The sequence below is a fragment of the Toxorhynchites rutilus genome, chromosome 2 (genome assembly GCF_029784135.1).
Source record: "Toxorhynchites rutilus septentrionalis strain SRP chromosome 2, ASM2978413v1, whole genome shotgun sequence".
In the NCBI taxonomy this organism is placed as follows: domain Eukaryota; kingdom Metazoa; phylum Arthropoda; class Insecta; order Diptera; family Culicidae; genus Toxorhynchites; species Toxorhynchites rutilus.
In genome coordinates this window covers 294,626,830-294,654,104 of record NC_073745.1, presented here as the reverse complement: position 1 = coordinate 294,654,104, position 27,275 = coordinate 294,626,830, and the positions used below count along the sequence as shown (strand labels likewise).

At 36.0% G+C, this 27,275-nt stretch overlaps 2 protein-coding genes across 7 annotated transcripts in view; one reads left to right on the top strand and one right to left on the bottom strand.

Moving 5' to 3' along the window:
* The window catches only part of LOC129770900 (zwei Ig domain protein zig-8), a 702,824-nt gene that overhangs the window by 61,706 nt on the left and 613,843 nt on the right, over positions 1 to 27,275 (top strand). The window lies entirely within an intron of this gene.
* Positions 20,794 to 26,169, bottom strand: LOC129770901 (uncharacterized). 5 transcript variants are annotated; one of them, XM_055774074.1, is made up of 9 exons: positions 25,956 to 26,169; positions 25,853 to 25,899; positions 25,554 to 25,618; positions 25,428 to 25,439; positions 25,223 to 25,266; positions 24,984 to 25,036; positions 24,770 to 24,828; positions 21,838 to 21,863; positions 20,794 to 21,581 (listed from the first exon to the last, which is right to left on the bottom strand). In XM_055774074.1, the coding sequence occupies exons 1-6, from the start codon at positions 26,043 to 26,045 to the stop codon at positions 24,989 to 24,991; spliced, it is 306 nt and encodes a 101-aa protein (XP_055630049.1). In that variant the 5' UTR covers positions 26,046 to 26,169; the 3' UTR covers positions 20,794 to 21,581; positions 21,838 to 21,863; positions 24,770 to 24,828; positions 24,984 to 24,988. The 5 variants fall into 5 exon arrangements, with proteins under 5 accessions (XP_055630049.1, XP_055630048.1, XP_055630050.1 ...); XM_055774073.1 differs by having other exon boundaries at positions 20,794 to 21,863; XM_055774075.1 differs by having other exon boundaries at positions 20,794 to 21,863; positions 25,223 to 25,257.

Sequence of the window (27,275 nt, the reverse complement as noted above, 5' to 3'; positions counted from 1 at the left end):
TCATGAATTTAAACCGTTTAGAGATTAGCGAATTGTAATGTATAGCATATCAAACAAATCTTAGAGAATTTCCGATTCGATTGGTATGCAAATAATGAGAATTCATTCACAGTGAAAACAGTTATTAACGTTAACTTTATTTCATAAAAACGTGACCTATTTTCTGATTTGGCACCCTTCCTGAAAGATGCAGTTCAACGTCAAAAGGAAAGGCGGCTATAGTAACAAATTAGACAAGAAAGAATTCGGAATATTATTTGAAGCTGCTGAACAGTGTACTGAAACCGTTCACCGATGACATAATGGACGACAGCTTCATCTTCCAGCAAGATAATGAGGCCATTCACGTCAGCAAGAAGTCTTTGTCATGGTTTTCCCAGAGGAACATTCAGGTTTTGGACTGGTCAGCTCGTAGTCCGGACTTAAACCCTATTGAGAATCTTTGGAGGATTCTAGCGAGGAAAGTTTACAGTGGCGGACGACAATTTGGAACAGTTCGTGAGCTGCAGACATGTGTTGGAGATGAGTGAAATGAAATACCAAAAAAAAGGTGGATAATCTGATTGATTCAATGCCAAACCGAATTTATGAAACGATTCTGACAAATGGAAAACCAACTAAATATTGAATTTATCAGTTCCTTGTCTTTATATATTTTCGAGAACAAAATGTGAGGTGCGCTTATATGAATTTCTACTCCAAAATGTATTTTCATAATTTAAAATAACTACTGACAATTGTACTGGGACAAATCAACTTGATATTCAAAGCTCTCATAGAGGCTATATTTATATTTCAAAAAATTATTTTATATCTCCAAACATACGGAGTATACGGGTGCACTTATGAGAATTTCACGCATTGCTACCAATTGATGCAACATTTTCTCACCGACATCCAGGAAACGGAATATCATCAAGTGTTCACAGTTCACAATTCGTTGAAGCAACTTCAATATACTTTTTGACAGAAATTGTATTCCGGAAAATTAGTGCATTCTTCACTTCAAAAGTTTCTCTACTTCTATGTAAACTCCCAATAAAACAACGAATTCCCAAGAAATAAAATCAGCACAAAGTGCCCCGTCACAAGTGTGCTTCCATTGCACATAATGATAACAATATAAATTGACATCGAATGCGACAACAGAAGACGTCTTACGAGACAACTCAAACGAGAAATAATCGACAACACACATATTATCCACACTTCGCCCTAACTGTCGATCGAAGCGTCATTATTATTGTCATTTTCTTATCAACTGAACCATTTCACCCCAACTGAAAGCGTATACCAGATTCGCCGTAATCGAAAAACATTACCACCGCTCTCGGGTGACCAAGGAATTGTCACTTTTCCGTTGGATTGTGCACATTCACACAGCTATGCGCTGCCCTCCTGGAAGAATCCCTGGGGACAATTTCTTCCTTCCCACCATGGCCGCACCATCCGCCGTTTCACTAGCGACGCTTGTCATGACCAATCCTCCGGTCGCATCACCGAATAGACAATCTCCCAATACATATCTTTTTCCCATTCTGTTTACACCCTCGCGGCTGTGGCGGCAACGAAGGCGGCAATGGCGACTGGGAAGCTTCCCGTTTTGGGAGGCGTGGGAAAACTTTACAAATTGAGAATAAATTTGCTCCCGATATCTGTCGTCGGAGACGTTGCCGCGTTGTACCTTAGCGCCGCGACGCGGAAGTGGGTTTGTGGGTGTGGTGTGGTTGTGACGCGAGGAAGATTGTTTGGAGTGTCTGCGGGTTATTTGCTTTATTTAGCAAAGTGATATGTTCCGGTATTAGCGCCCGGTATCGGCATAGCTCTCGGTTTGCACCAATATCTCCCGGGTAGTAATGGCTGACACCTCGTTGGGACACTGGTTGTCACCCCTTCCCACAATAACAATCCGGAACAGTTCGTGCATTACACACCGCTGGGCATAAAACTAGTGACCGTGTTTGATGGGTGTCAACCAGCTGTGAGGGGGTCGGCTTTGATGTCGGTAGAGTTGAGTGAGGGATACAAACGGCGGCACAATTGTTTCCTTTCCGCTGCATTGGCCGGAAATGCGCGGATGGGGGGTAGAAGGCGCGCTGATGTTATTCCCCGTTTGTTCATCGAATCATTTTACGTAATGAAGTGGAACGAATGGGAAAATAGAAGGGGGTGAAAGTGGGATGAGATTGGGGTAAAAAAAAAACGGAAAATCATTCAGCCCTGATTATATTGGATTTACCGGGGAAATAAGGGGCCGGGAGTGACATAATCGAAAGGAATCCAATTAAAGGGGCCCCGATGACAGCTTGAATTTCAACGGGGAATTGTTGCCCAGTCATCGAACAGCTCTCAAATTGATTATGTAATCAGGGAATGATTGATATTGACTTATACAACCCCTTGGGGCTGGAAAATACAAATGTGGGAAAAGAGTTGCTCCCGAGCAGATTAATGTTTGTGTTTGGTTCAATTTAAATTAACAAGGTTAAGTAATTGGAAACGCTTCCGACACATCAGCAGCGTGATCATTCAATTAGGATTACGTTTACTCGGCGAAAACACACACATCAAGGATACGCAAAAATTGGTTCACTCACGTCTTCTGAAAAGTTACATCCTTAAACAAATTGAAACGATCCGAAAAGCCATCCGTGCCGTGTGCCTGTTATCGCGCGCCTGTTAAATAAGCGAGAATGTTTATTCTGTAGAACTGCAGAAAGTTTGTTTGACTTTGAGCATACAGCGTTTTGGAGACTTTTAACAGGTTTAACGAAATGTATTGCAACGTCACCATCTTTTTGGAGACGGCTAAAGATAGTTCCTTCCCTGGCTTCACATTTGCTTAGTTTGTTTGATTCGCTCCGTAAGCTTTTTAGATTCATCTTGAGCTTGATTGACTAGATAATACAAGGTAACATTGAACCCTTCACATAACACGAAGTAATCGATTGTGTTAATATGATTTGACCTTTTCGAAAACAGCACCGAATAATCTGAGACTTTCAGATGTTGGAAGTCACAAGCTTGAACAGTTGCCTTCCAATATTCGATGCTATTTCAGTGTAAGAACTAAAAATAAAATATTAAAACAGATAAATGTTCTAAGTGTAAGGTACCATTTTGCGTAACACCATGCTTTATTTAATGCAAAAATCAACTAAAGTTAATCAGTTTCTTGAATGTGACTTTGCGAGCCGATTACAAAAAATATTGCCATCAATGTTTTGCGCTTGTAATACAGCGGCAAAGAGACTGTCACCAATGTTTTAGGACTACGAAAGCAGTAGCAAATATATTGCCACACAGTTTTCAAATGATTTCTTTTTAAACTAAAAATATATTTGAGCGTTCCACATCGTAAAGATAGTTTTCTGTTGATTCCGTGCCTAGTTTCCATGACTTCATGAAGGGTTAATGACTATAGGTTTGTAAATTGTTCTAAAAATGTACGAAAAGGATACATATTAATTTTTTAGAATATGTACAAATCCTACAAAAATGTTTCTTTTACTAGGGAAAAAAATATGGTGATAATTGTTATTTTGAAATACAAGTTTGAGTGATTCTGACGATTCATTGATGGCAAGTGCGATGAGGTTGATGACAAACAGATTAACCTTTCGTAACCGGGTACTGGCAACTATATTGCCTCAAAAAAAATTCTTTTCGCTGCACTTGGAGTATTATTTCAATATTTTACTTAGCCAGAACCTTCTAAAGGTACCTGGAAATACAGGTCGGACTCGATTATCCGGAGTATTGATTTTTTTTTCACTCGGGATAATCGAATCCTCCGGATAATCGAGTCAAAACAATTTTTTTCTTTATTTGTTCTTTTTTGCATGTTGTGGCGGACCGGGTTTCCAAATACAACCCAGAACCTACGGCCAGCTCGAAGAAGGTTAAGAAGCTAGCTTTCCCACCCGTCTTCTTATAAGCGATTGGCTTAAGGGGGTATTCTAGTGTAGAGACACGAATTTCGGACGTTTTTTCGAACTCCGTAAAAATAAAACAAAGAATATTTTTACTATCCATTATATCATTATTCGTTTATCTATCTTTCAACAATAAAACAAAAATAGGACGGAAAAAAAATATTCATAATTAGAATAGTTACATGCTGGTGAAGTGAGGGTGTTCAAAAAAAAGTTGTGCCATGGCGTACATGATTCCAGTCCTTCTGGTTATCTGAAACAAAAAAATCGAACAGATTCTGAATCAGTAAAGATGTCACTATGGCATGAACCTCGGACAAGTCAAAAACATGGGTTTTAACAAAATGGCGGCCGTTTGAAAACGAAAATGCTGTTTAAAACGTTTTTTTTTTGCGTTTACCGATTTTTTAAAAATAGTAAAATTAAAAAGTTATTGGTTCATGCGATAGAGAGATGTATGCAGATTATTTTCATATAAATTTGACATCAATCGGTTCAGTAGAACTTGAGATATCGTGTACGCCAGTTAGAAAAAAACTAGTTCCGAGAGAAACGCGTTTGAAGTTCATTGTGATGGCCGTAACAGGTTAGATGCCACATCACTAAGATGGCTCTAACTAGGTAAATAATAGGATTTTCGATAAGTCCTTTCTAGAGTATATTCTTGAATGCCTAAACTACAGAAATATGGTAAAAAAAAAATTTCGATTTTTTCAGATTTCTAGACTAGAATACCCCCTTAAGCGCCACCTCTTTCCAGGACCAATCGCCGTGTTCGATTGCCCAGCTAGAGGCCTGACACGCAGGCCTAAATTGTGTCCTTTTATAAGGATCGGAGAACGGTCGAGCTGTATCAATTCCAGTCAGCGAAGACACCCACAGAAAGCTTTAAAGAAAATTACCAAACACCTGAGAATCACCCTAAGATCGACGGAAAACCTCTACAGGGTTTTCTCATCACAGGCAATGTTCAACAACAATCCACCAGACTGACACGGCCATCTGGGAAACAAAAATGCTGACGACAAGAATTCCAGACATTGACCTCGATACACGGATAACGTGAAATTCTTATGAAAATAAAAATGAACAATCACAGGCTCACACTAACGACTTTTACTCCTAACAATCGACATGACGAAAAACTTTCTAAATGGACTACCGATTTACATTTATACAATTTATTTGTACATTTATTTCACTTAAACTATGTGCACATGGACAAAACAGGGTATCTGGTGAGTGCGGTGAGGACGCAAGTTTCCTCACCCACTCCTTCTGCTTTTTCGAGTAGGATTCTTCGCCGGTGGGTATCGCCCAGCGGATCCGTGGAAGGCTCGATGGTGACGACGCAGCCTTTGCTTGACGTAATTGGTTTGTCAGGTTTTTGCCAATGACGTGTTCCCTGTTCTGAATAATTAATTCACATTTAGAATGAGTCCCGAAACAATACAATGTATGTACCGTTCGGGATCATATTTCGGACAACATCATATTTCGGACACTTTGTTCTAATATCTTGTAATGCTTCATGCACTGATGATATAACTATCAATTTAATGTCACAATTGCTTCTTTAGAGTGATCCCTTGGTTTCACTATCATTTCATTTGAGAATAACATTCGAATTATTACATAGTAGGAAAAAAATCAACAGCACCACTTATTATCGTTTGTGTTTGACGTTTGTTTTGCGTGAGCACGTAGAATTTACCCGTTCATAAATATTTAAATTTCTCCCGTGTTCCATCAGTTCTCATCATCGTTAACAGTTTACTGTGATTGCTTGGTAAGTGTTTCGCATTTTACTATAAAATATAATCAAGTGTATTGTAATTTTTGTTCATAAAATTACAAAATAAAGTGTCCGAAATTTTAATTCAATCTGTCCGAAATTTGATTTAGTGTCCGAAGTTTGATTCTTATTCGCTTCATTTGAAATGCATTTTCTTCGATGATTTTCTTATGTTTTCAATCAAATAGGTACCAAAGTAGAAAGCTTAAAAGCATATTGAACTAATTTATTAAAAATATCTACCAAATAATACCTGTGCATAAAGTTTAGATCTGTTTTCTGCATCATATGCCTTAAGTGTCCGAAATATGATTCGGAACGGTACCTCTAGTCGCTTTATTTCACGCTTGAATAATCTTTGGAATCTAGGAACAATGTTAACACTGAAACAATTCAAATTATAGTCACGAAAACTCCACGTTATACAAAGAAAATCTTACAAATCACGATCGCGAACAAAAAACACAATGCTTCCGCGACGTCGGACAGTTCAAGGCAAACTGGTCGAAGTAAATTGTAGTCCTCAGATAAACCGCAGGGTATCTCGCGATTCAGAGCTCAAGCTCAGCCGAAGACAATTTCCCCAAAGCATCCCCTTGTGTGCATCTTGCTTCAACTAACCGTCCTTGAATTCGACCTTCTCATTCCCCTCCCCAAACTCAAGGCCACGAAAGTAAGCGCTGCGCGAACAGACACTCATTGGCCGAACAAATTTGGCGATTGAGCTTTCGCCCTGCTTCAGGGAGGTGGGATGGTAAATCTAAGCTCTTAAGTATACCTTCTGGAGTATCTTTTAGTTTACTTTCGGTTGTGACTTAGGGGAGGTACACTGTAAATGTTTCAGTGTGAGTTTTCGAATATATATTTGAATCTGACCTTATTAATAACTACTAACTACCCTAACCATTAAATAAATAAATGAGTATATAAATAAATAAATAAATAAATAAATAAATATATAAATAAATAAATAAATACGTAAATAAATAAATAAAAAAATACACAAAAATGTTGTAAATAAATAAATTTAGAAATAAATAAACAACATTCAATAAATATACACACCAATAATAAATTAGTAAATAAATAATCCAAAAATATCACATGATGAAAACTGTTACAATGTATTTTTCGTTTTTTGAAAATAAAAGAGGAATTTGAGTTTTGATTCATTCCCTTAAAGTCAGAAAACACTTTTCTCACATGAACAAAAAAATTATCCATATTCTCTCAGGAGGTGATAGACGATCATATTTGATGAAAAAAATCCTCCTACGCATATGCTCGAATTTCAACAATGACAGAGTTACAGAACTTTCTTTTTATTCCGGACTCTGTTGCTTTATACTGGCTCTACATTCAAAAGTACGCTACGGAAGACGATTCTGATGCTTTCATTTGAAAGACGAGAAAAATTAGTACAGGATATAGTAGTGGAACAATTAAATTAGTGAATTTTAATAACACTTTGGAAGTGAAACACTTAAAAGTTAATAATTTTTAATGTGTTATTATTAATTTTATCCTAAAAAATTTATATCAAAATAGATTGTTTCTATCAATTAGTTCTTTAACCGCTCCACAATTTGTTCTTTGACACACAACTTCTATCTTTCTTAATTTGGCTGCAATATAGATATAAACAATTCCTGGTGAAAATTCAAGCAAAATCATAAAAAATCACGTTCTTTACCCCACTGTACATGTAATAGCTAATTAAACTTCTCCTTAACGTTGAAAGGTTACATTTCTTCATGAAATAATTCATATTTAAAATATAAAACAAATTTTTTTTTTCCAAACTGAATATAATCGAGTCCAAAATTGTATATAATCGAGTCCGACCTGTACTGTATTCTATTAGTCAAATAATTTCATTTGATACCAATATTGAGGGGATTGCAAAAAATACATAGTCGACCATTTTGTGGCGGCGACCTTTTCGAATTTATGTTGTTCATAGTGTAGTGTATTCTCCCAATTATGCCATTCAGCCATTTTTTCGCGGCGGCCAAATTTAATTTTTCAAGATCATGGAATACGCAGTTTTATAACGACAGTAGAATTAAATGTATGTTCCAAATTTCAGATCAATGATTCAACAGGAACGGGATCAATTTTCTATTAATGTGGGACAACCCAACAAACATTCAAACATACAACAGGTCAAGCTGCATGAAACCATTCAAAAAGTAATTAGTTTTTTGGGGACTGCGGCCGTCTTGAAATTTAATTTTTCATTATCTGCTATGTTCTACTAGTCGAGAACTTTTTTTTTATTCATTTTTGGGCATTTTTCATAAATAACTGTGTTCTACTAGTCAAGCCTTTTCATTTGATACCCATATTGATGGGGTTCTGAGAAAATAGGTAATCCGCCATTTTGTAGTGGCCGACATCTTGGATTTGCATTCTAATAGTCAAGCCCTTTCTTTTGATACCCATATTAGCTATTCAATATAGAATTATCATACAAATTGTTCAAAATTTCCGAAAATCAAAAATAGAACACTCCGGACAATCGAGTCTAAAATTCCGGATAATCGAATCCCGGATAATCGAGTCTCCGGATAATCGAGTCCGACCTGTACTTCAATTTTTTTTGGACTGCTGCAAAAGTACGATATTAATTTGGGAGTCATTTTCATGTAACAAAACGACGATTTTAGAGCGGCGACAGAAAATTCTGTTCAAATTCGTTGAAAATGCAACAAGTTGAAAAGTTTTTCACTGTAAACGTACTGTTTAGGATCTACTGTGTAAGATCATGCAGTTTATTCGATAAAATAAATGGTGTATTTCATGAAAAATTGAAATTTGTATTCTCTAAAACTCTATATAAAAACTGTTTTTTTCGCTTTACTAGAAATATTGTAAATCGCTGAAGTAATCAGTATCGCTGCACTAGAAATATTGTTTTGATTTTTGTATAACCAGAGACGAATGAACTCTCAAAGTTTAAAGTCTCTCTAATTCAATACCTTCCTTCCTTCCTGTATAACCAACAAGAGACGAATGAACTCTCAGAGTTTAAAGTCTCTCTAATTCAATACCTTCCTTCCTTCCTGTATAACCAAAAAAGAGACGAATGAACTCTCTGAGTTTAAAGTCTCTTTAATTCAATACCGTTACCGTATAACCAAAAGAGGTGAATAAACTGAAACGTTGAAACCTCTATAACTCATCACATTCGTTCGTTCGTATAACCAAAGACGTAATAAAGTGAATTTACAATTCAGTGTTTTTGGGGTTAACGAACAGTGGCAACTATATTGCCACCATTTTTTTCAACTGTTTCAATAGTTAATTTTTTTTCAAAGGTAAATATGTGTTATTCCTCATATAGGATTATGTTCTCTGAAGTTGGAGACGATACGTTGCCTAGTTTCCACAGCCCGTTAAAGGGTTAATCAGTATGGAGAGATATGCATATGCACACATTACACCGATTCAGTTGGGGCGGTTTTTGCACTAACAGGCCAACTCGATCAAACTGTTTGCCGAAAAAAAAAGTATGTAGTCTGCGGGGCTATTACAGAGACTCGTGCGCGAGTATACGAGCTATGATTTCACGCGCAGGTACAGGAAGGTCAATAGAGCTCGGCACTATTTCAATTAATGTATGAATTGAAGTTTGAAAAGATTTATAAACGCCAAGAATTTTTCACGTTTATAACGACTCAAATCCTATACCACACCAAGTCACGAGTGATTACCGTCTGTCAGCACGGATCTGATGAGTTGAAAGCCTGTCAGGGAATTTTTCTAGCTCGGCATTCACTTCATTCTATATTCTATCTTACATTCAGAAGAACTTTCTCCCATCGGAGTTCGCCCGTGAACCCAGAGCTATAAATCTGCGCTTTTCATTCTCGGCTAGCAATTACGCCATGGGAGAAACACCGTTATGGTCTAGAAAACAGTACAAACTTTTTGATTCCTCTGTTTGGGATTGAAGGGAACTAATTCCCGCTCGGTAAATAAGGATCGATAGCAATCAAAACGTTATTCATATATTCCGGGATGAAGCCTGGCTTGTGCTATTATAATCCACCGCTCCGAATTGCCTTCATCCACGACGACGACGACGACGTTGATGATGATCCAACGTTGGCCCACGTGGCGCGCGTAACTCCACATCATAGTCAACGCGCAATCTCTTCGCCGCTCATCCTAGCATTTGAATAAATAATTGACTTGATGATAATGAATCGGAACATAAATAGAGCGCCTTCGAGCGACGGGAAAAAGCACAAACTTTCCCTCGGTAATGAAATGGAGGCGAATAATAATAATAAAGTTTCCATCCTCATTACCACTTAGTCAGGATGCCTCCCGCTGGGAAGCTAAAGTAATAAGCAAAGCCTCACTCACTGAACACCCAGCCGCGGCGACTTAACTAACATTATACGTCTCTGCTGCTGTTGTTTTTTTTTGCCATCATCCTCCCCCGCTATTTGACGGTTAGCGAGAGTATAATTATGATTTATGACCGTGATAATTCCCCAATTGGAGCTCAAACTCGTCCGATAAAAACGTGTGTAGAAGGACATAAAGATTCGTGTTAGTTCCCTCTTGCGTTCAAGGGGTTTTCCCATGCAATCATTAGCGTCACAAATTGGATGAATGTGCTTTCCCAAGGGTAACAACGGGTAACGACGAAAAGTAATGAATGAGATTACGAATTGCATTTTCGGAGCATTCGTGCGCGCTCCTTGGGATGACTAATTACGACCTACGACGGTTCCTCAGATCAAGATCGAGCGCATAGAGATTATTTGCCCTTCTTCTTCTTGAATGGCGTTAACGTTCCCTATGGAACTTTTGCCGTCTCAACGTATGCATTAACTAGCGTCATTTATTAATAATTAGTTGAGATTTCTTAAGCCAAATAACACGCCTTGAATGTATTCTGAGGGGCAAGCTCTAGAACACGCGTGACTACAGTGCAAGTCGAAGGAAATTTCTCTGATGAAAAATCCCCCGGCCAGAACGGGAATCGAACCCGAACACCCGGCATGATAATGTGAGACGCTAACCACTCGGCCACGGGTGCACTTATTATTTGCCCTATGGAAATATATACATCATGGTGAAACCATATCATGGAGCAGTCTTATCTATTCACGGATTGCGGGTGGCAGAGTTGTGCCTTTGCTGGGTACGCATTTAGGTTTCGCGGAAGCTCTCCCAGCTTGTCGGATGAATGCGCGTGAAGAAAGTTTTTTTTTCCTGTTCCTGTCTAGGTGGATCAATTTGTAGAGGCGTTGCTCGGTTCTGCCGATCTTTGCGTTGGTAGAAGCAAGCGAAGTGCTTTTTCCAGAATGTGATGGAAATTTGTGAAAGCTAACAGGTATCACATGTGACAGTGCCCGGAGCGTGCGCTATCTGCTCGAGTGTGGAAAGCTTCGTGGAAATTTGTTTGATCTGGTGTAAATGCTGTGCTGTCTCGGCGCTGATATGAGTCGTACATCGAGTGGGTGGTTGGATATTATTTTTAAATTTATTTCCCGATGAAACTCGCTCTGAATACGGAAGTCAATAATATGTGTAACCAGTACGGAGGGTTGACATAATGTGAAGGTGGACCTTTGTTTAATCTAGTCAAATCATGAAATCAATGGCCAAAGGGCAAACCACAACCTCATCAATTTGAGAATGAAAGGTTTTCATCCTTTGATGGTAAATTATTTTTGGCTCATTACAACCTAACAATGTAACGCCAATTTTCGACCAGTCACTCGATCTGTAAACCAGCAAACTCGGGACGCTCAAGAACTGGCCGTTGGATGAGATGGTGTTTATTGTATATTTGATTTTCTGTTCGAGATAATACATACACTGCGGATATTTTCGATGAACCATTCCAACGTGTTACAGCGCAGGGATGTAACTAGAAACACGTTTATGTACATTTTAATTGGAGCTTTTCTAGTTAATTAGGTTTGTTGTCATTGGATTTTCAAATAAACCTTCTACTTTTTTAAATTGAACATAAGTAGTAGAGAAATTACCATAGTTAATATTACACAAAATAATTATCAGGTAAATCAAATATTAATATTTATTAGAAAATTTATTAGTTGTCACACTTTTTACAAATATGAGGCCTCTGCCGTAGACACTTTCCACATACATATTTTCCCCGTGTATAACAAATGGTTATTGTTTTGAGTTTTTTTCGCAATACCCAAATGATTGATTGGTGTTTAGTATTTCAGAAATTGTAATTGAATCTGCTCAAGTTTCATCCAATACTCTCCATTTTTTGCTCCTGTAAATGTTGATATTCAGTGGAAAGATCATATGCCAACTGCAATGAAAATTCTTATCGCGATATTCTTTCTCCAGTTAGTCGTTCAAAACCCAAGCATTTATAGCAATTAAATCCCAAATGTTAGAAGGACTGTCAAAGAGATTTTGGTCCTTTCTACTCGTATGTATACATGTATCTGTTTTTTGGCGTAGGATTACGTCTTTCAGGAAGCGTGCCAAATCAGAAAATAAGGCACGTTTTTGTGAAATAAAGCCAACGTTAATAACTATTTTCACTACGAACGAATTCTGAAGATTTGCAGAATAAAAATTAACGGTAATAATTACACTGGGATCACTAACAAAGTTTTCTGGGTTGAACATTAAAACTGTCATAATAAGCCTACATAAAAAACGGTTCCCGGAATAAATCGCCACAGAAAACGACTGCAACAGAAACCACCGCTTATAAAATGTGTAGTAGGCTATAAATATTGTGGCGCGGTATTGTATTTCAAAACAAGAATTAACCGGGCAAACGTATCGCCCCAGGCAAACGTAACGCCCCGGGCAGACGTATACCGTCCGACGCTCGCTAGAGCTCGGTCGGACATTGCTAAAGGATCGTATCCTATGTTTCAAACTAACCGGGCAATCAGTGGATCCCAGGTTTGCGTGCGAGACACCGCCGCTTCCGACGGCGGGTCGGCGGTGGACTCGGATTGCGTCATCTTGGCGGCATGGGCCGCCTCGATTCCTTATCCTCGCCAAATGGGGACTTCGTCCCCATTACATTGTCCTCAGAATAAATTTCGAAAAACGAGAACAAGAGAATAAATTTATAATAGAAATGTGAGGCACATGATGTTTTTCCCGCGCCAAATATTTCTAGCCTACTACACTTTTTCTAAGCGGTTGTTTCTGTTGCAGTTGTTTACTGTGGCGATTTATTCCGGTCACCATAAAAAACATCGCACTTGTATAATGATTACTTTCTATTTTATTTATTACTAGCTGACCCGACGAACTTCATCCCGCCCAAAATAGATTTTTTGATTTGAATACTTTCAAACATCCACGTTTTCTTACTAAGTGAACGTTAGTGAGTCCAATCACTGAACTCTTCATTGATTGATTACCCTTTGACCCTTTACAATTTCCTTTTACTATAAATTGTCTAGTATTTCTACAATAATTCGTCCTTATAATATAAAATCATTTTCAGACACAATTCTCGTTCAAGATTCTTCATGCATTTGGAAATAACATGTTTCTCCGTTGCACGGAATACATGTTTGATACAGAGAACATTACAAAATAAAGACAGCTCAAATCGGACCATTCCTTCCTCGGGTTTAGGGCACACCAGCACATTTAGCCTTTAATTTTTGTTTATATAGATAGAAGATATAGGAATGCGTCATTCCGTCTGAAAACCCATTACCACTTTCGAACAAAAATCAATTTCGTTAGCACCAACATCAAATGGACTAACAACGCTTAGCTAATTGTAGAACATATGGGAATTCAATTTTCCGAATTTTCCGATTTTTCTCTCCGCTATATTGATCTACGGAAAGAGACGAATACAACGAAATATAGATGACTCAAATTGAACCATTACTTCCTCGGGTTTTGCGCTTCCATTTTTATTTATAGATATAAGATATGGAAATGCGTTATTTCGCCTGAAAATCCATTTCCACCTACGAACAAAGATCAATTTCGATAGCGCAAATATCGAATAGACTAACAATGCTTTTTATGATGTAATTTTCGAACATGTGGGAATTCAAGGGAATTCAGAGTTTTCCGGTTTTTCGCTCCACTATATTAATCTACGGGAAGAGACGAATACAACAAAATAAAGAAGGCTAAAATCGGACCATCCCTTCTTCGGGTTTTCCGCTTACCAACAGATTTTGCCTTACATTTTTAAACGGTTTTATTTAGCTTGGCCTCAATGTCCTGGAAAAAAGGTAATGAAGATGGTCGAGTTTCGAGCGACATAGCATGCGCTGCCATAACTATTTCGCAAATAGTGACGTCAGTCGTTGTGTTTATATTTGATTGCCCACCGCATCCATGTAAAAATGCTATTTTCAGGAAGTAAATTATAAATTAAAGACGTACATTTTTGTAGAGCTCCCGCTGAATATGAGGCTAATGTGATAGCGTGGAGTGAATATTTGTGAAATCACGTTGAAAAAGACAGATAAAGGTGATATTTCCAAGTGCAATTTTCACTCCCCCACGTTCATAGAAACAAACGAAGTTTCATTATATTACCGTTATGAAATTGATGTTTCGAAGGTTCTCAGTGTCGGTGTATATGTTGTGAGATAATAATCGCCAATTAATGAAAATTTCAGTGAAAATTTTACTGCTTTCGAGAACTAAGCATACGACTGCTCTCTAGACCTTTTTACCACATGAATAATCCAAATAAGCCACGATATAAATGTATTCTGTTGAAAAACAACCAGTTTAATAATTTATGAGAATTTTGGCTCAAATGATCATGCAACCGTGAGTACTTCCAACATTGTTTTGTTTCTTTCATATACATTCCATATTGAATGCAAATAATTACGACACGATATTTTGCTTGCTAATACAGATACACTTCGCCTACTGCTCCACCTCTATGTGTACCTCATTGGCTTGGCCTGTAATCTGTTTGTATGTTTGTATGTTTGTATGTTTGTATGTTTGTATGTTTGTATGTTTGTATGTTTGTATGTTTGTATGTTTGTATGTTTGTATGTTTGTATGTTTGTATGTTTGTATGTTTGTATGTTTGTATGTTTGTATGTTTGTATGTTTGTATGTTTGTATGTTTGTATGTTTGTATGTTTGTATGTTTGTATGTTTGTATGTTTGTATGTTTGTATGTTTGTATGTTTGTATGTTTGTATGTTTGTATGTTTGTATGTTTGTATGTTTGTATGTTTGTAACATGTTTGTGACATGTTTGTCTGTAGCGCTGACCCACATTAATAGAAATTTGACCCCCTTTCTGTTGACCGATTGATCTGAAATTTGGAACACACCTCTATCTCTGTAGTCATTATAAAACTGCGTATTTCATAACCTTCAAAATCCAAAATGGCGGATCACATATTTTTTTCATAACCTCTTCGATATGGGTTTTTCAAAACCCCATCAATATGGGTATTAAATGAAAGGGCATGACTAGTAGAACACAGTTATTTTTGAAAAATGCAAATCAAAAATGGTCGCCACTACAAAATGGCGGACTATATATTTTTTAAAACCTCATTAATAAGGATATCAAATGAGAGGGCTTGACACAGTTATTTATGAAAAATGCAAATCCAAGATAGCCGCGATCACAAAAAAGCGAATTACTCTATTGAATGGTTTTATTTAGCTTTAACTGTTTGTATGTAAGTTTGTATGTCTGTAGCGTTGTCCCACATTAATAGAAATTTGACCAATAGGAACTGACTGAATTTATAAAACACCTTTATCTCTGCTGTCATTTTAAAACTGCTTATCTTGAAAAATTTAATTTGGCCGCCGCTACAAAATAGATGATTCCATATCATCTTAAAAAAAATTGATTGACATATGTGTATCAAACGAACGAACTTGACTTGGAGAACACATATTTTTTTCTGCAATCCACTCAATATCGGTATTAAACGAAATTATTTGACTGATAGAATACAGTACAATGGTTTTATTGTAGAGAAATATTCTAAGGAAACAGATAATGTACTAAAAACTAGAAAATAAAATAAGTTAAAAAAAACTTTTTATGTTAAACGGCTTAATTGTGATTAAACATAATAATGTACTTAAAGCTAGAAAATAATTAGGCGAGTAGCAGTTAGCAGTTATCACACCTCTCCTTCATTTTATTTTAGTCTTATCAATGCCCTAGACTAATGAAGAAGAAGTGTGATAACTGCTAACTGCTACGCGCCTAATTATTTTCTAGCTTTTAGTACGTTATTATGTTTAATCACAATTAAACCGTTTAACTTAAAAAGTTTTTTACTTATTTTATTATTTATATAGATTCATTATTCCGAAGCAATTCGTGTTATCGAAGGTACATTGTCGATACTTATAAAAGGTCGAAATTGGCGTAAAAAATAGTTTTGAATGAAATTAATTACTTGATGTTTTTTTAAGCCATCTTGCTTAACCATTTGTCTATGCTTTACCTGATATTTCCACTAACAATCTCATAATAATAATAAAAAAAAATCATCAGATATAGTTTTTTGATTAATACTTTTCACAATTTTCGTAAAAGAGTTCTCTCAAGCAATATATCTTGAACAGTTTTCGATGAGAACGCATGTTCTGGGAGGATGATGTTTTATAGTGGAATAGAACTGTGCATATAAAATTGAATAAATGTATGTCTGACTTGAAAAATAATGCTTTTGTTTTCTCAAAAACCAAAATTTTCGAACGAACTTTTTAGACAACCCAGTGTGAACTATTCAAATTTCTTCCTGATTTTTATTTTCATTCTCTCTGATTTTTGGAAGTTATAGTTGGCCATGGATATTACACACATATACACTCGATACAAGAATGGAAAGAGCAATGATAGAGGAGAGAGGAAATACTGCGATACAAGCTATGTTTGTATGCCATTTCTCGATAGTTGGCAGAGATATGTGAATAAATTGATAGGTTAGTTTTAAGGTGAAGGTGGAAGCTAGCCATTGTAGTAGTATAGGTAAACCCACGTGTAAAAATGGGGTAATAGTGTTTGTGAGAGAAGAGCAAAGCACACGTAAATAGATCAATTCACTTATCAGACTGTGTGGCGCTTCATTGACACGAGTCTTTGAATACATTTGAAAAAAAAACAAATAACAATTCAATACTAAAGTAAAATGTATGAACGATATGTTCCGATGAACAATTGCAAATATAAATATATATAGAAGGTGCATTTGCATATGATTCTGATTATACGCGAGCGTAACATGAGCAAATTTATAACACAGGCGAATTGGGGCTCTTTTGGTATTAACAAGTTCTTCCGCATAGTAACTCGATGTTGATAATTCCTTAATATTTTCCTGATAATTCCTTAATATTTTCCTTCGTTGATCGTATTGTTTTCACATATTCACGTTGGAAAGCCTTAACCCTTCTCTTCGTTGGCCGAGGCATTTAGATTGAATTTAATACTTTTCCGTTCACTGTTTTTGAAAGCATAGGCAGCCGTGGCAGTGTTCCGAGCTCTGCAATACAATGTTCTTACCCAATGTTAAAGTTGCTAAAACTTACATTATAGACCCATTAAACGTAAAAATAATAATTGTATTGATATCAACAAAATTTTATTCTATTGATTTTCATGACATGGGACGCTATGACTCCGGAATAACATTTTATTGAGTGGTTTTTATAGCTGTTTCGATGATGTTGTTTGGCATCAGTGTCGAAAAAATAACGATGCTTCCACCAATACAAACAAAACCATTGCAGAAGATTGAAAAACGAAAATTTAACTTTCAGAGCACTTGCTCGAGTTTTCCGACGTTCTTCACTATACGGGTCGAAAGCATATGAAAATTTAATATCTTGTGAGTAATCGATTAGAATTTGGTTGATATTACTTGATGGGAAGTGTGCGAAAACGATAATTTTCTTCACACTGTTTCGCAAAATTATTGATTTTCGGGCGAGAGGTGGGGGAGGGAGATGAAAGAAATGAGCGCCATTGTGGCAGCCATTTGTGGCTAGCTTCCACCTTCACCTTAATGCGCTACCAAATGTGGATTAAAATCGCTACCATTAGGCGGTTTTAATGTTTCATTTATTGCGGTGCTTGCGATGCTTGCTCATTATTCTCGTGCTTGTCGTATTGTTCTCGCGGAAACAAAAGAATAAATCATGAGTCGTCCATCTTCAGCTGATTCTACAAAACTACGACTCTTTCTACACCACTAAAACAATCTTCTAAAAAGTTATCTAAAAAAATTCGATGTATTCCATAATAATATCCGAATAATACGTGGTCGTGTTCTAGGCACAACCACTTACTTTTTTTTCTATTTTTACAAATTAATGCGTCCAACTTAATAAGAGAACTTTTTTGTTCGGTTTGCTTTTGGTAATAGTGAAACTACGAACATCTGATTTGTAAAACTGTATTGAAAACATTCCATTTTGTCTTTCTTCTGTTTTGCAGGTTTGGGTAATTACATTCAATTGAATAGTTCCTACTAATGTAGTTATTTCTAATACAAATCTGTATCTTGCTATAGATCGTATATGTTCATAAACAATAGCATTTCCAATTCGTTTGTAACAGTTTTGGCTCTGTGTATGCAATTTTCGAAAGCTTTTAAATATCGGCATATAATTTGCGACATCATAACCCAGAAAGGGGGGTCTCCGTAGCCACATTGGTTGCGCGTTCGCTTAGTAAGCGATCGATCGTGAGTTCAAAACTCAGGACCCTCATTGACCATCTTTGTGTTGTTACAGAATAGCTACGTCCACGCAACAATCATCAGCGATGGAGATCGATCCACGGTCGAAATAAGATCGATTCATCCATACAACTGCTCTGCTCTGCAAGACACATCGGGCTGCTGTTCTATAAATAACTCAACAATGATCAATCAACTGTCTCCGCTGTCCGGTGATCCAACTGGATAATGGAAGAACAGAACGAATACTCTTACGCCTAAATGGCTACTGTGTGAATGTACCATATGTAATGGTATAGAAGGAATACTGGCGAACGGCAACTGTGTAATGTGCTAATTATAGATATGATAACCATGTGACATGTACACGATTAAAATTCGGCTCTGTTACAGCTAAAATGCTAATGAGCCTTAAATAAATAAATGGGATAAAAAAAATCATAACCCAGCATACACGGACATGGCTAGAATTCGCCAAACGAATAATCCTGTAAATAATTTCTCATAACATTAGCTGATCTATTGAATAGAACTCCGCTTTCTAGAATTGAAACTCCTTTCTGCTTCGAGATCTATTTCATTTTTACTAAAAGAGGGAAAATCCCGACAGTTCCCAATATTAGGAACGCAGGATAGGATTTTGCGTGTGGCAACGAACCACCTTCTAAACAGGTATTAACTAGCGAGTGTATTCAAAACAAATGCGCCCTTCAGCGCTTCCACCGATTACCCTAAACTCTACTTAACATACTAAACCGAATAGGATGAAAACATAGTTGAAGATTGTGCAGCTGATATCGTCGCTGTCGATGTTCGGTCCAAAAATAGTTCCTCCTTAGCGCTCTAATGCTTATAGCTAAATTTCGACCCTAACCGAAAAGGGTTCCGAAAGAAGCGAAAAAGTTAAACTGAAAAGCAAGCAAGACAAACTTCATGCGGGAAACTTTTCTCGTTACCCTTTGGTTAATCTTCTGTTTTTGTTTATGCTTATCGAACGGGAAAGGTTGGTGGAACTTGGTTGAAGGGTTTCACCGCTGGAAGGAATATTTTGCAAAAACCACACATTAAATCATTGAACTTTTTGTTTCCGAGTCACCAGGTAATGATGATGAATATCAAATGTACATTATTGCTACTCGTACTCGGGAAAAAGATACATGAAATATAGCAAACAAACAATTCGAGAGGGTGAGTTGATAGGATTGTTGTTTGAGTAATCTGTAATGAAAACGAAAAAACGATGGAAGGGCGGTGTCCAAGACATGACCGCTTTGTTAACGTAGGACTACGATTTTTTTTCCGGCGAGAACAAACATAGGAATTTAAAAATTAATTCCTTAGTACCAATATTTAGCAGCATTATCAAGGATAGATGAATGAATGCTGACACTTAGAGGCGCGAAAGATTTTCAAAGCAATGAAAAGTCAATTTGAGCAGATTGTCAAATTACCTCTCAGCATTAATATATGCTGTTATTTTGTCGCTGTACAGAACAACACCAAAGCACCGAATTTATTGACCGTTTAAGTATTTTTTCAGTATCTCTTAGAAAAATAAAACCTTGAACACCTTCAAAACTCAATTTCTCAAAGAAATATCCACAAATTAATCGGTTGTGTGGTGGCGGCAGTGATAGAAACTGCTGCCGAACAAATTGGTATCCTCAGTTTTCCATCGTAGAATTCAGCTATGGCCGCTGAAAACTATCTTCTTTACATTCGGCTTGAAACGCGTTCCTTTTTGACGCGACTTAATAACGACGCGACATAATGGACGAATTCGGAAAAATTTAATGATTAATTGAAAAAAGTAGGAGGATCTGTGCTTATAAGCATGGACGGATACGGATACTTGACGTAGGATTTCGACTTTTGGGGACAATTCCTATTGAATTTGTATCTGTTCAGAAATCCGTGAATGCTTCAAATGGTGTTCCTGAAAAAACCCTTTGTTATGTAACTGAACTGCACTTCAACTAATATTTCATGATGTATATTTTAAATTGTAAACTGTTGAAAAAAAAATCAGATATATATTCTAACGAAAAACTCGACATTCAAGATAATAGGCCGTATGAATAAAAACAAAATTCACCTTTACTTTACTTCATTCGAGCAGTCGAGCAGTGAGATTAAGTTCCCAGTCTACATTGTTGTGTCGGATTGGTCCCAACAAATGGTGTCGACAACGGTACCGATGTCGTGCCATTGTGCAATGATTTTGTCGACCTACCCTTCGAATTTGACAACCAATTATGGGCCAACACTGTGCCAATCTGGCACCACGTCGACCGAAAGCAAATCTGCTCGACTCTTATTATGGCTCTATTTCTTTTCAAGGAAATGCAAATAAAATGTAAAGGAAAAATACCGTTGATAAATATATATGATTTATTTCTCGAGAAAGCAATTTCATAATTAAATTCAATTTGTAATACAATTATCAATTCATCGATTATTTACATAGTTTTATAGTGTTCTTCTATATATACATGTGTAACTTTTTTTTGTTAAAATATGTGTAGTATACAATAATAATAATTTAAATATTTCATTCCTCTCTCTGTGCATTTATAGTCCACTTCTATATATTAATACGCTATATATAATCCTTTTTTTTCCTTCATTTAGTACAAATTTTTTTAGTAATTCCTATTCCTATTCTATTTCATTGTATATTTATCTGCCTTCGGGAATATTTTTTTGTATACTACAAATTATAAATTATTGATTGATAACATTTTTGAACCCCAAAAATCTCAAAAATAAATCTATCGTTTTAATTAAATATTAAATATAATAAAATTAAATATAGAAGTTAAACTTTATAAAGTAATGCTATCATATATTTAATTTATTTCTTTGCATCTATGTCTTCGGAAATATTTTTTTAAATCTATTTTGAATAACAGCTATATTTCTGGAATTTGAAAAACAACAAATCAATTAATTTTTTTTTCTATTTTAAAAGCCACAATTTTATTTTTCATTTTTCATATTGTATAAATTATTCTATGAAAAAAAATTATTCAAAATAATTTTGAACAATTGACGTGATAATGTTTTATTATCATTATTTTTTCATGACTTATTGGACTCAGTTTCTAGTGATATCTACGGTTGCCGTTGGTCGGTAATTTATAAGAGCTGATTTTTAATTATCTGAAGATTAAAATGGTTATCAATTAAAAAAAAATAGTGTGCACTTATTACTTGGCAATTCCATGATTTGGAACCAGTAGGAATTATTGAGCTAGGATTATAACTTCCCTTTCTAATTATCACTCCAATGGAAGGGTACTGCCAGATATGTCCGTAGCCAGGAAGAAAAATCGGTTTGTCGAAATACGATTTCTTCAGCCAACGAAGGCAAAACAATCCTGATTCAATCATTCTATAGCCTTTCCTGTTCATCTACCTGTAGGACGCCAAGCTGTTTGAAATCTGAAACAATATTAGACTATATTTAGCAAGTTTGTTAGGCAATTATGAAATGAATAAAAATTAATTTATGATGCAGTTTTGGATCTAAGCAAGCAAATAAAGTTTTACAGTTGTTTTGGCAAATTCTTAATATTCCTATATTATATATATTATTATATATATATATACAGGTCGGCACGATTATCCGGAGTATTGATTATATTTTCCGGATAATCGAATCATAAAAAACGAATTTTCTCTCGATAAACGTAATATAATTATGGCTTGCACTTATTATTCAACGGTTTTATCTAGCTTGGACTCGTTTGTATATTGGTGACTTTGTAACTTTGTCTGTAGCGCTGTATCACATTACTAGAAATTTAACTTCCTTCCTGTTGAGCGTTTGATCTGAAATTTGGAACACATCTGTCTCTGGTTTCATTATAAATTTGTGTATTCCATGATCTTGGAAATCTAAGATGGCGGCCGGTACAAAATGGTGGATTACCTATTTTCTCAGAACACCGTCAATATGTATATCAAATGAAAGGGATTGACTAGTAGAACACAGTTATTTATTAAAAATGCAAATCTAAAATGGCGACCACTACAAAATGGCGCATTACATATTTTCTCAGAACACCATCAATATGGACATCAAATGAAAGGGATTGACTAGTAGAACACAGTTATTTATGAAAATTGCAAATCCAAAATGGCCGCCACCACAAGATAGCGCCATATATATTTTTTCCACAATCCCATCAATATGGGTATCAAATGAAAGGGCTTGACTAGTAGAATACAGTTCTTTATTAAAAATAATTATACAAATTATTCAAAATTACCGAAAATCAAAAATAAAATACTCCGGATAATCGAGTCTAAAATTCCGGATAATCGAATCCCGGATAACCTAGTCCGACCTGTACATTCGTTTGAGACTCACAGGGGACTTCGACAAGACGATGGACTTTCCTGTCTGCTCTTCAATGTGGTGCCGGAAGGTGTTATGCGGAGAGCGAGCTTCAACAGGAGGGGTACGATTTCCAACAAGTCTAGTCAGTTTATCCGCTTCGTCTGCCACATGGACATACGTGGACATCGGAAGAACACATGAACACACACTCACACGAATCAGGGCTGATTAGGCTTACAATCAATGCGTCTAAGACTAAATACATGCTAGAAGAAGGAACTGATCGTAACATAATTCTTCCTGTTCCGGTGACGAGAGTATAGGAATTTGTCTACCGTGAGTTGTTGATAACAACTTTCGACAAAAACAGCCTCGAAATTTGAAGACATGCGTCAACAGATGTCGCGCTCACTCCGCAAATTCTTAAGGTCCAACAAACTCCGACCCCGTAGGAAGTGCACCATGTACAAATCCCTGATTCGATCGGTTGTTCGCTATGGACATGAAGCATGGACGAGATCGAAGAGAACTCCCAAGCACTTGGTGTTTTCGAATGCCGAGTGCTAAGAACAATATAAGGTAGTGTAAAGGAAAACAGAGTACGGATAAGTAGGATGAACCACGAACTGATACAACTCTATGGAGAACCCAGCATCCAGAAAGTCGCCAAGGATGGACGAGCGCGATGGACAGATCATGTTGCAAGATTGCCTGACAGCAGCCCTGCAAAGATGATGTTCGCATCGAATCCGGTAGGAACAAGAAGAAGAGGAGCCCAGTGAGCGAGGTGGTTGGACCAGGTAGAGCAAGACTTGGCAAGAATCGGTGCGGGCAGAAGTTGGAGAACTGCAGCTGTAAACCGAGTTCATTGGTGGAACAATGTTGTGAAGAAGATCAAATCTCTTCATAAGAATTGCGAATCAATCTTTGTGAATGAATGAATAAAAAAATGTTATCCTTCCTATGCCACAAACAAAAGTAACTATTATAAGAATAGTTTATTAAAACGGTGACTATAATTTGCCAGAACTTCATACTTCCGCTTCAGTTGACACTCGTGGAAGAATACCAGACAACTTTATGATGTTATCAAACTACTGTTTCTTCTTACCCATGCACATCTACCAATTAACAGCAAAAACGAAGCTTCTACTTTTACCCTTCTGAAGAAGCAACTTCACCCACAGGTGATCGCATCAGCATTAATTAACAATCGAGGATCAACACTGCTGAAATGCGTTATCATCGAAAAATATGTCACTGACAACGAGCTGATGATACAGCAGGATATCATATTTTCACCGTCAATATTTAACAAACCCGCATAAGCAAAACGATAAGATGTGAGTTTTAACCCATTTTATGCCAAGTGTTCGAAAAATCTAACAGCAAATTTCATAATTTTGCATGACTTTGGAAACCAATCATACAATAAGGTTTTGGCATCAAATAATAACTTAGTGTATTAGCTACCACTAACTATCAATTTCATTCAATTTTGTATAACTTTATTGGGGAATGAATTCGGTTTAAATCCACTATGTGCGGAAGGTACATAGGTACAAGATCACATATTGTTATGTAGGAAAAACAACATTGGATTGAACCTCCTACAGGAACCAAAACGTAGGTTTAACCAATGTCTTTTTTGGTGATTTTTCGATTTTTTGTCATTTTCCGGAAAACGGGAGAACGAAAAAAAACTTCTTGAAGAATGGAGTTTTTGTAACGCCATAGACAGCGCAATTCTTATTGCTCCGTCGATAACAATATTTGTGTATAAGTAAGCAACACTAAGCGGCTGCGTGAGCTGGAAGTACGATTCAAAAGCAATAAAAACTTAAAACTATTTATAACACACAATCTTGAGTACCTACGCCGGATAACGACATGCAATACAATACGATAAAGCAAATAAGTGAATACATGGACTTTTTTGTATACATTGTGTATATACGGTTTTCAATCTACTTATACATAATAATTATGTATGGGATGTACTCACCTGTATTATCTATAACATCCGCCAATACTCGGGCCATTGATGGAGATTTAAAAAACAACCTGGAAATAAATAAAATAAATAGTATATAAATGCATTGAAAACGATAACAAAAAAAGGTTTCATATTCCAAAAAGAATTGAAGATTTCAACTGTTAGAGATTTCTCTTATAACATTAAAATAAAAATTATACAAAAATTGATTCGTAGTGCTCACCTGTATCAACTATCGCTGATGCGGGCCGACTGAGGGCGATTCGTGAAAATAACCTGAAAGTAAATAAAACAATGAAATAATAAATGAAACGATTTATACATTAAATATTAAAATCAATAAAAAAAATATTTTATTGATCCCAGAAAAAACCGGAACAAGCCGGAACAAAACAGGTTAAGTCGGTTTTCCATATTAGATAAAATATAAAAATCATACAAAAATTAACTCATAGTGCTCACCTGTATTAATAGATTATCCGGCAACCGACTGCACTCTGGATGATCTGGAAATAAATAAAGTAATTAGTACATTACACATTAAAATCAATAGAAATGATAAAAAAGGATCCTTGGTCCACAAAACACCGGAACAAGGAACCGTTTTAACTGTTAGATATATTCAAAACTATGCAAAAATAAATTCATTGCACTCATCTATATTTACTGCCTGCTGATGCTGAAGTGATGAAAGTCAGTGCGAAATTAATTTAAAAATAAATAAAATTATTAGTATACAATTATTATTACATGTTGAAAACAAATTTCATACATATAAATTCACTGCACTCACCTGTATTTACGTATTTACTATGATGTCTGCTGATCTGGGGGAGATGGAACCAATACGAAAATAACCTAAAAATAAAACAAATCAGTATTCATGTATATTTTATATTATAGCTTATTATCACAATAAACGATATTATCGCTTTAGAAAACATAACGGATAACAATTATTTATTCCTGTCACATTCCTGAATACAGAAAAATTATCCGGAACAATAATCGTTTTGATAAATTAACCGTCTCTAAGCTGGCCGATCAACACAACATATTTGTTCGGTAGAATATTCATATTAATTTACTCACCTGTCCTGTTCGCAAACTGTGCCAGTCAGTACTTTGATCAAGCAAATCTAAAATGAACTGAGTTAAATTAAAACAGAAAATAAAGGTAATTTTAAATACTTACGAAATTCGTTTCTTTGTACACCAACTGTTGTTTTGAGTATTGACAGTTCAATGAGGAGAAAATAGACTGCAGTGATGGCGATTCGCTCATTTCGTGTAGTTTTATTGTGATTATAGCTGAAACTTAGGGCAGTGCTGCCTGCGGGAGGCAAGGCGGGGTAAAATTCCAGTACTCTTGTAGCACTTTTCGTCACTCGACCGACACCGTGCTTATAACCGCTCGAATAGATTTTAAACTGGGTTTTTACTACGTTTGGTATGAATAAAAGAAACAACAAAGTATTTACTTTTCGAAAATGGATGTTAAGCTGATTTCGTATGAATAAAACAGCATTCACCAAGTATTTACTTCGATGTTATCAATTATGCTCATGAGCATACTTTGGATCTGAAAACACTATCATTCGTTTTGATGTCATATTCGATTTATGTTTAATGCTGCTATCTTGCGCTTGAAGCTAAACAAGTTAACGATCCGCATTGATGGCATTGAGCATCGTTTACTAGTTTATGGGAGCGTAAAAAAATTGATTGATTTTCAGGCGAAATGAAAACGTTTTTAAAATTTAAATTATGAATGAAAAATAACCTTTCCGTACCAATTTGGCATTCTGTTTAAATGAAAAACACTTTTGTTTGCAGGTGGTGAAAAAATCTTGTACGAATATTGTTTTTGAAGACAACTTTATATTATAGTGAAAAGTTTCAGTAATGATGTTGGAAATGTATAGACAAAGGGTTAAATAAAAGTCGGAAAAAAGTGTTTTAAGTGATTAAATAACATGATGTGAACATTTTCATTCAAATTTGAAAACTGGCTTCATGTCTTCTAATATGATAGGTATTACACAAACGAGATAGGGACCCAAACTATGGTCCCTAATTGAAAGTCGCCACCAGACGTCGATACTATTCCTTTTTCATCGCGAATTCACGCTTTGTCCAAAAAAAAAGAAACCTAAACAATCAGTTGATAGATGTTTGACGAAGTAAAAATTATGTTCGAATTCGAAAATCAAATTTGTAAAGTAAACTTTTATTCATACGGATTCGAGTAAATACTAGGACAGTTTACTTTACTTGGAAACGGGCAGAATAAGTAAATACTTTTTTTTTATTCATACGACCTAATGTATAAGACGATTTGGGTAACAAAACAGCTAACAAAATCTAGAAAACATTCCTACTTTATTCGTTAAATTATACACTGCAGCTTCATAGTTCTTAATTTTGATGATTCTCATACCAATTGGTATGCGAATAACAAAACTTACAACTGGAAAATGTCAAGAATCATCTTAGAGCAGTATTCTAGTCTAGA

Bases quoted from the DNA above. Each gene is read 5' to 3' on its own strand.
- LOC129770901 (XM_055774073.1), bottom strand. From the start codon at position 26,045: ATGAGCGAATCGCCATCACTGCAGTCTATTTTCTCCTCATTGAACTGT. The intron at 25,619-25,852 runs GTGAGTAAATTA...TTTTATTTTTAG, and splicing joins ACAGTTTGCGAACAGGACAG to GTTATTTTCGTATTGGTTCC. The intron at 25,037-25,222 runs GTGAGCACTATG...ATTTACTTTCAG, and splicing joins CGGATAATCTATTAATACAG to GTTATTTTCACGAATCGCCC.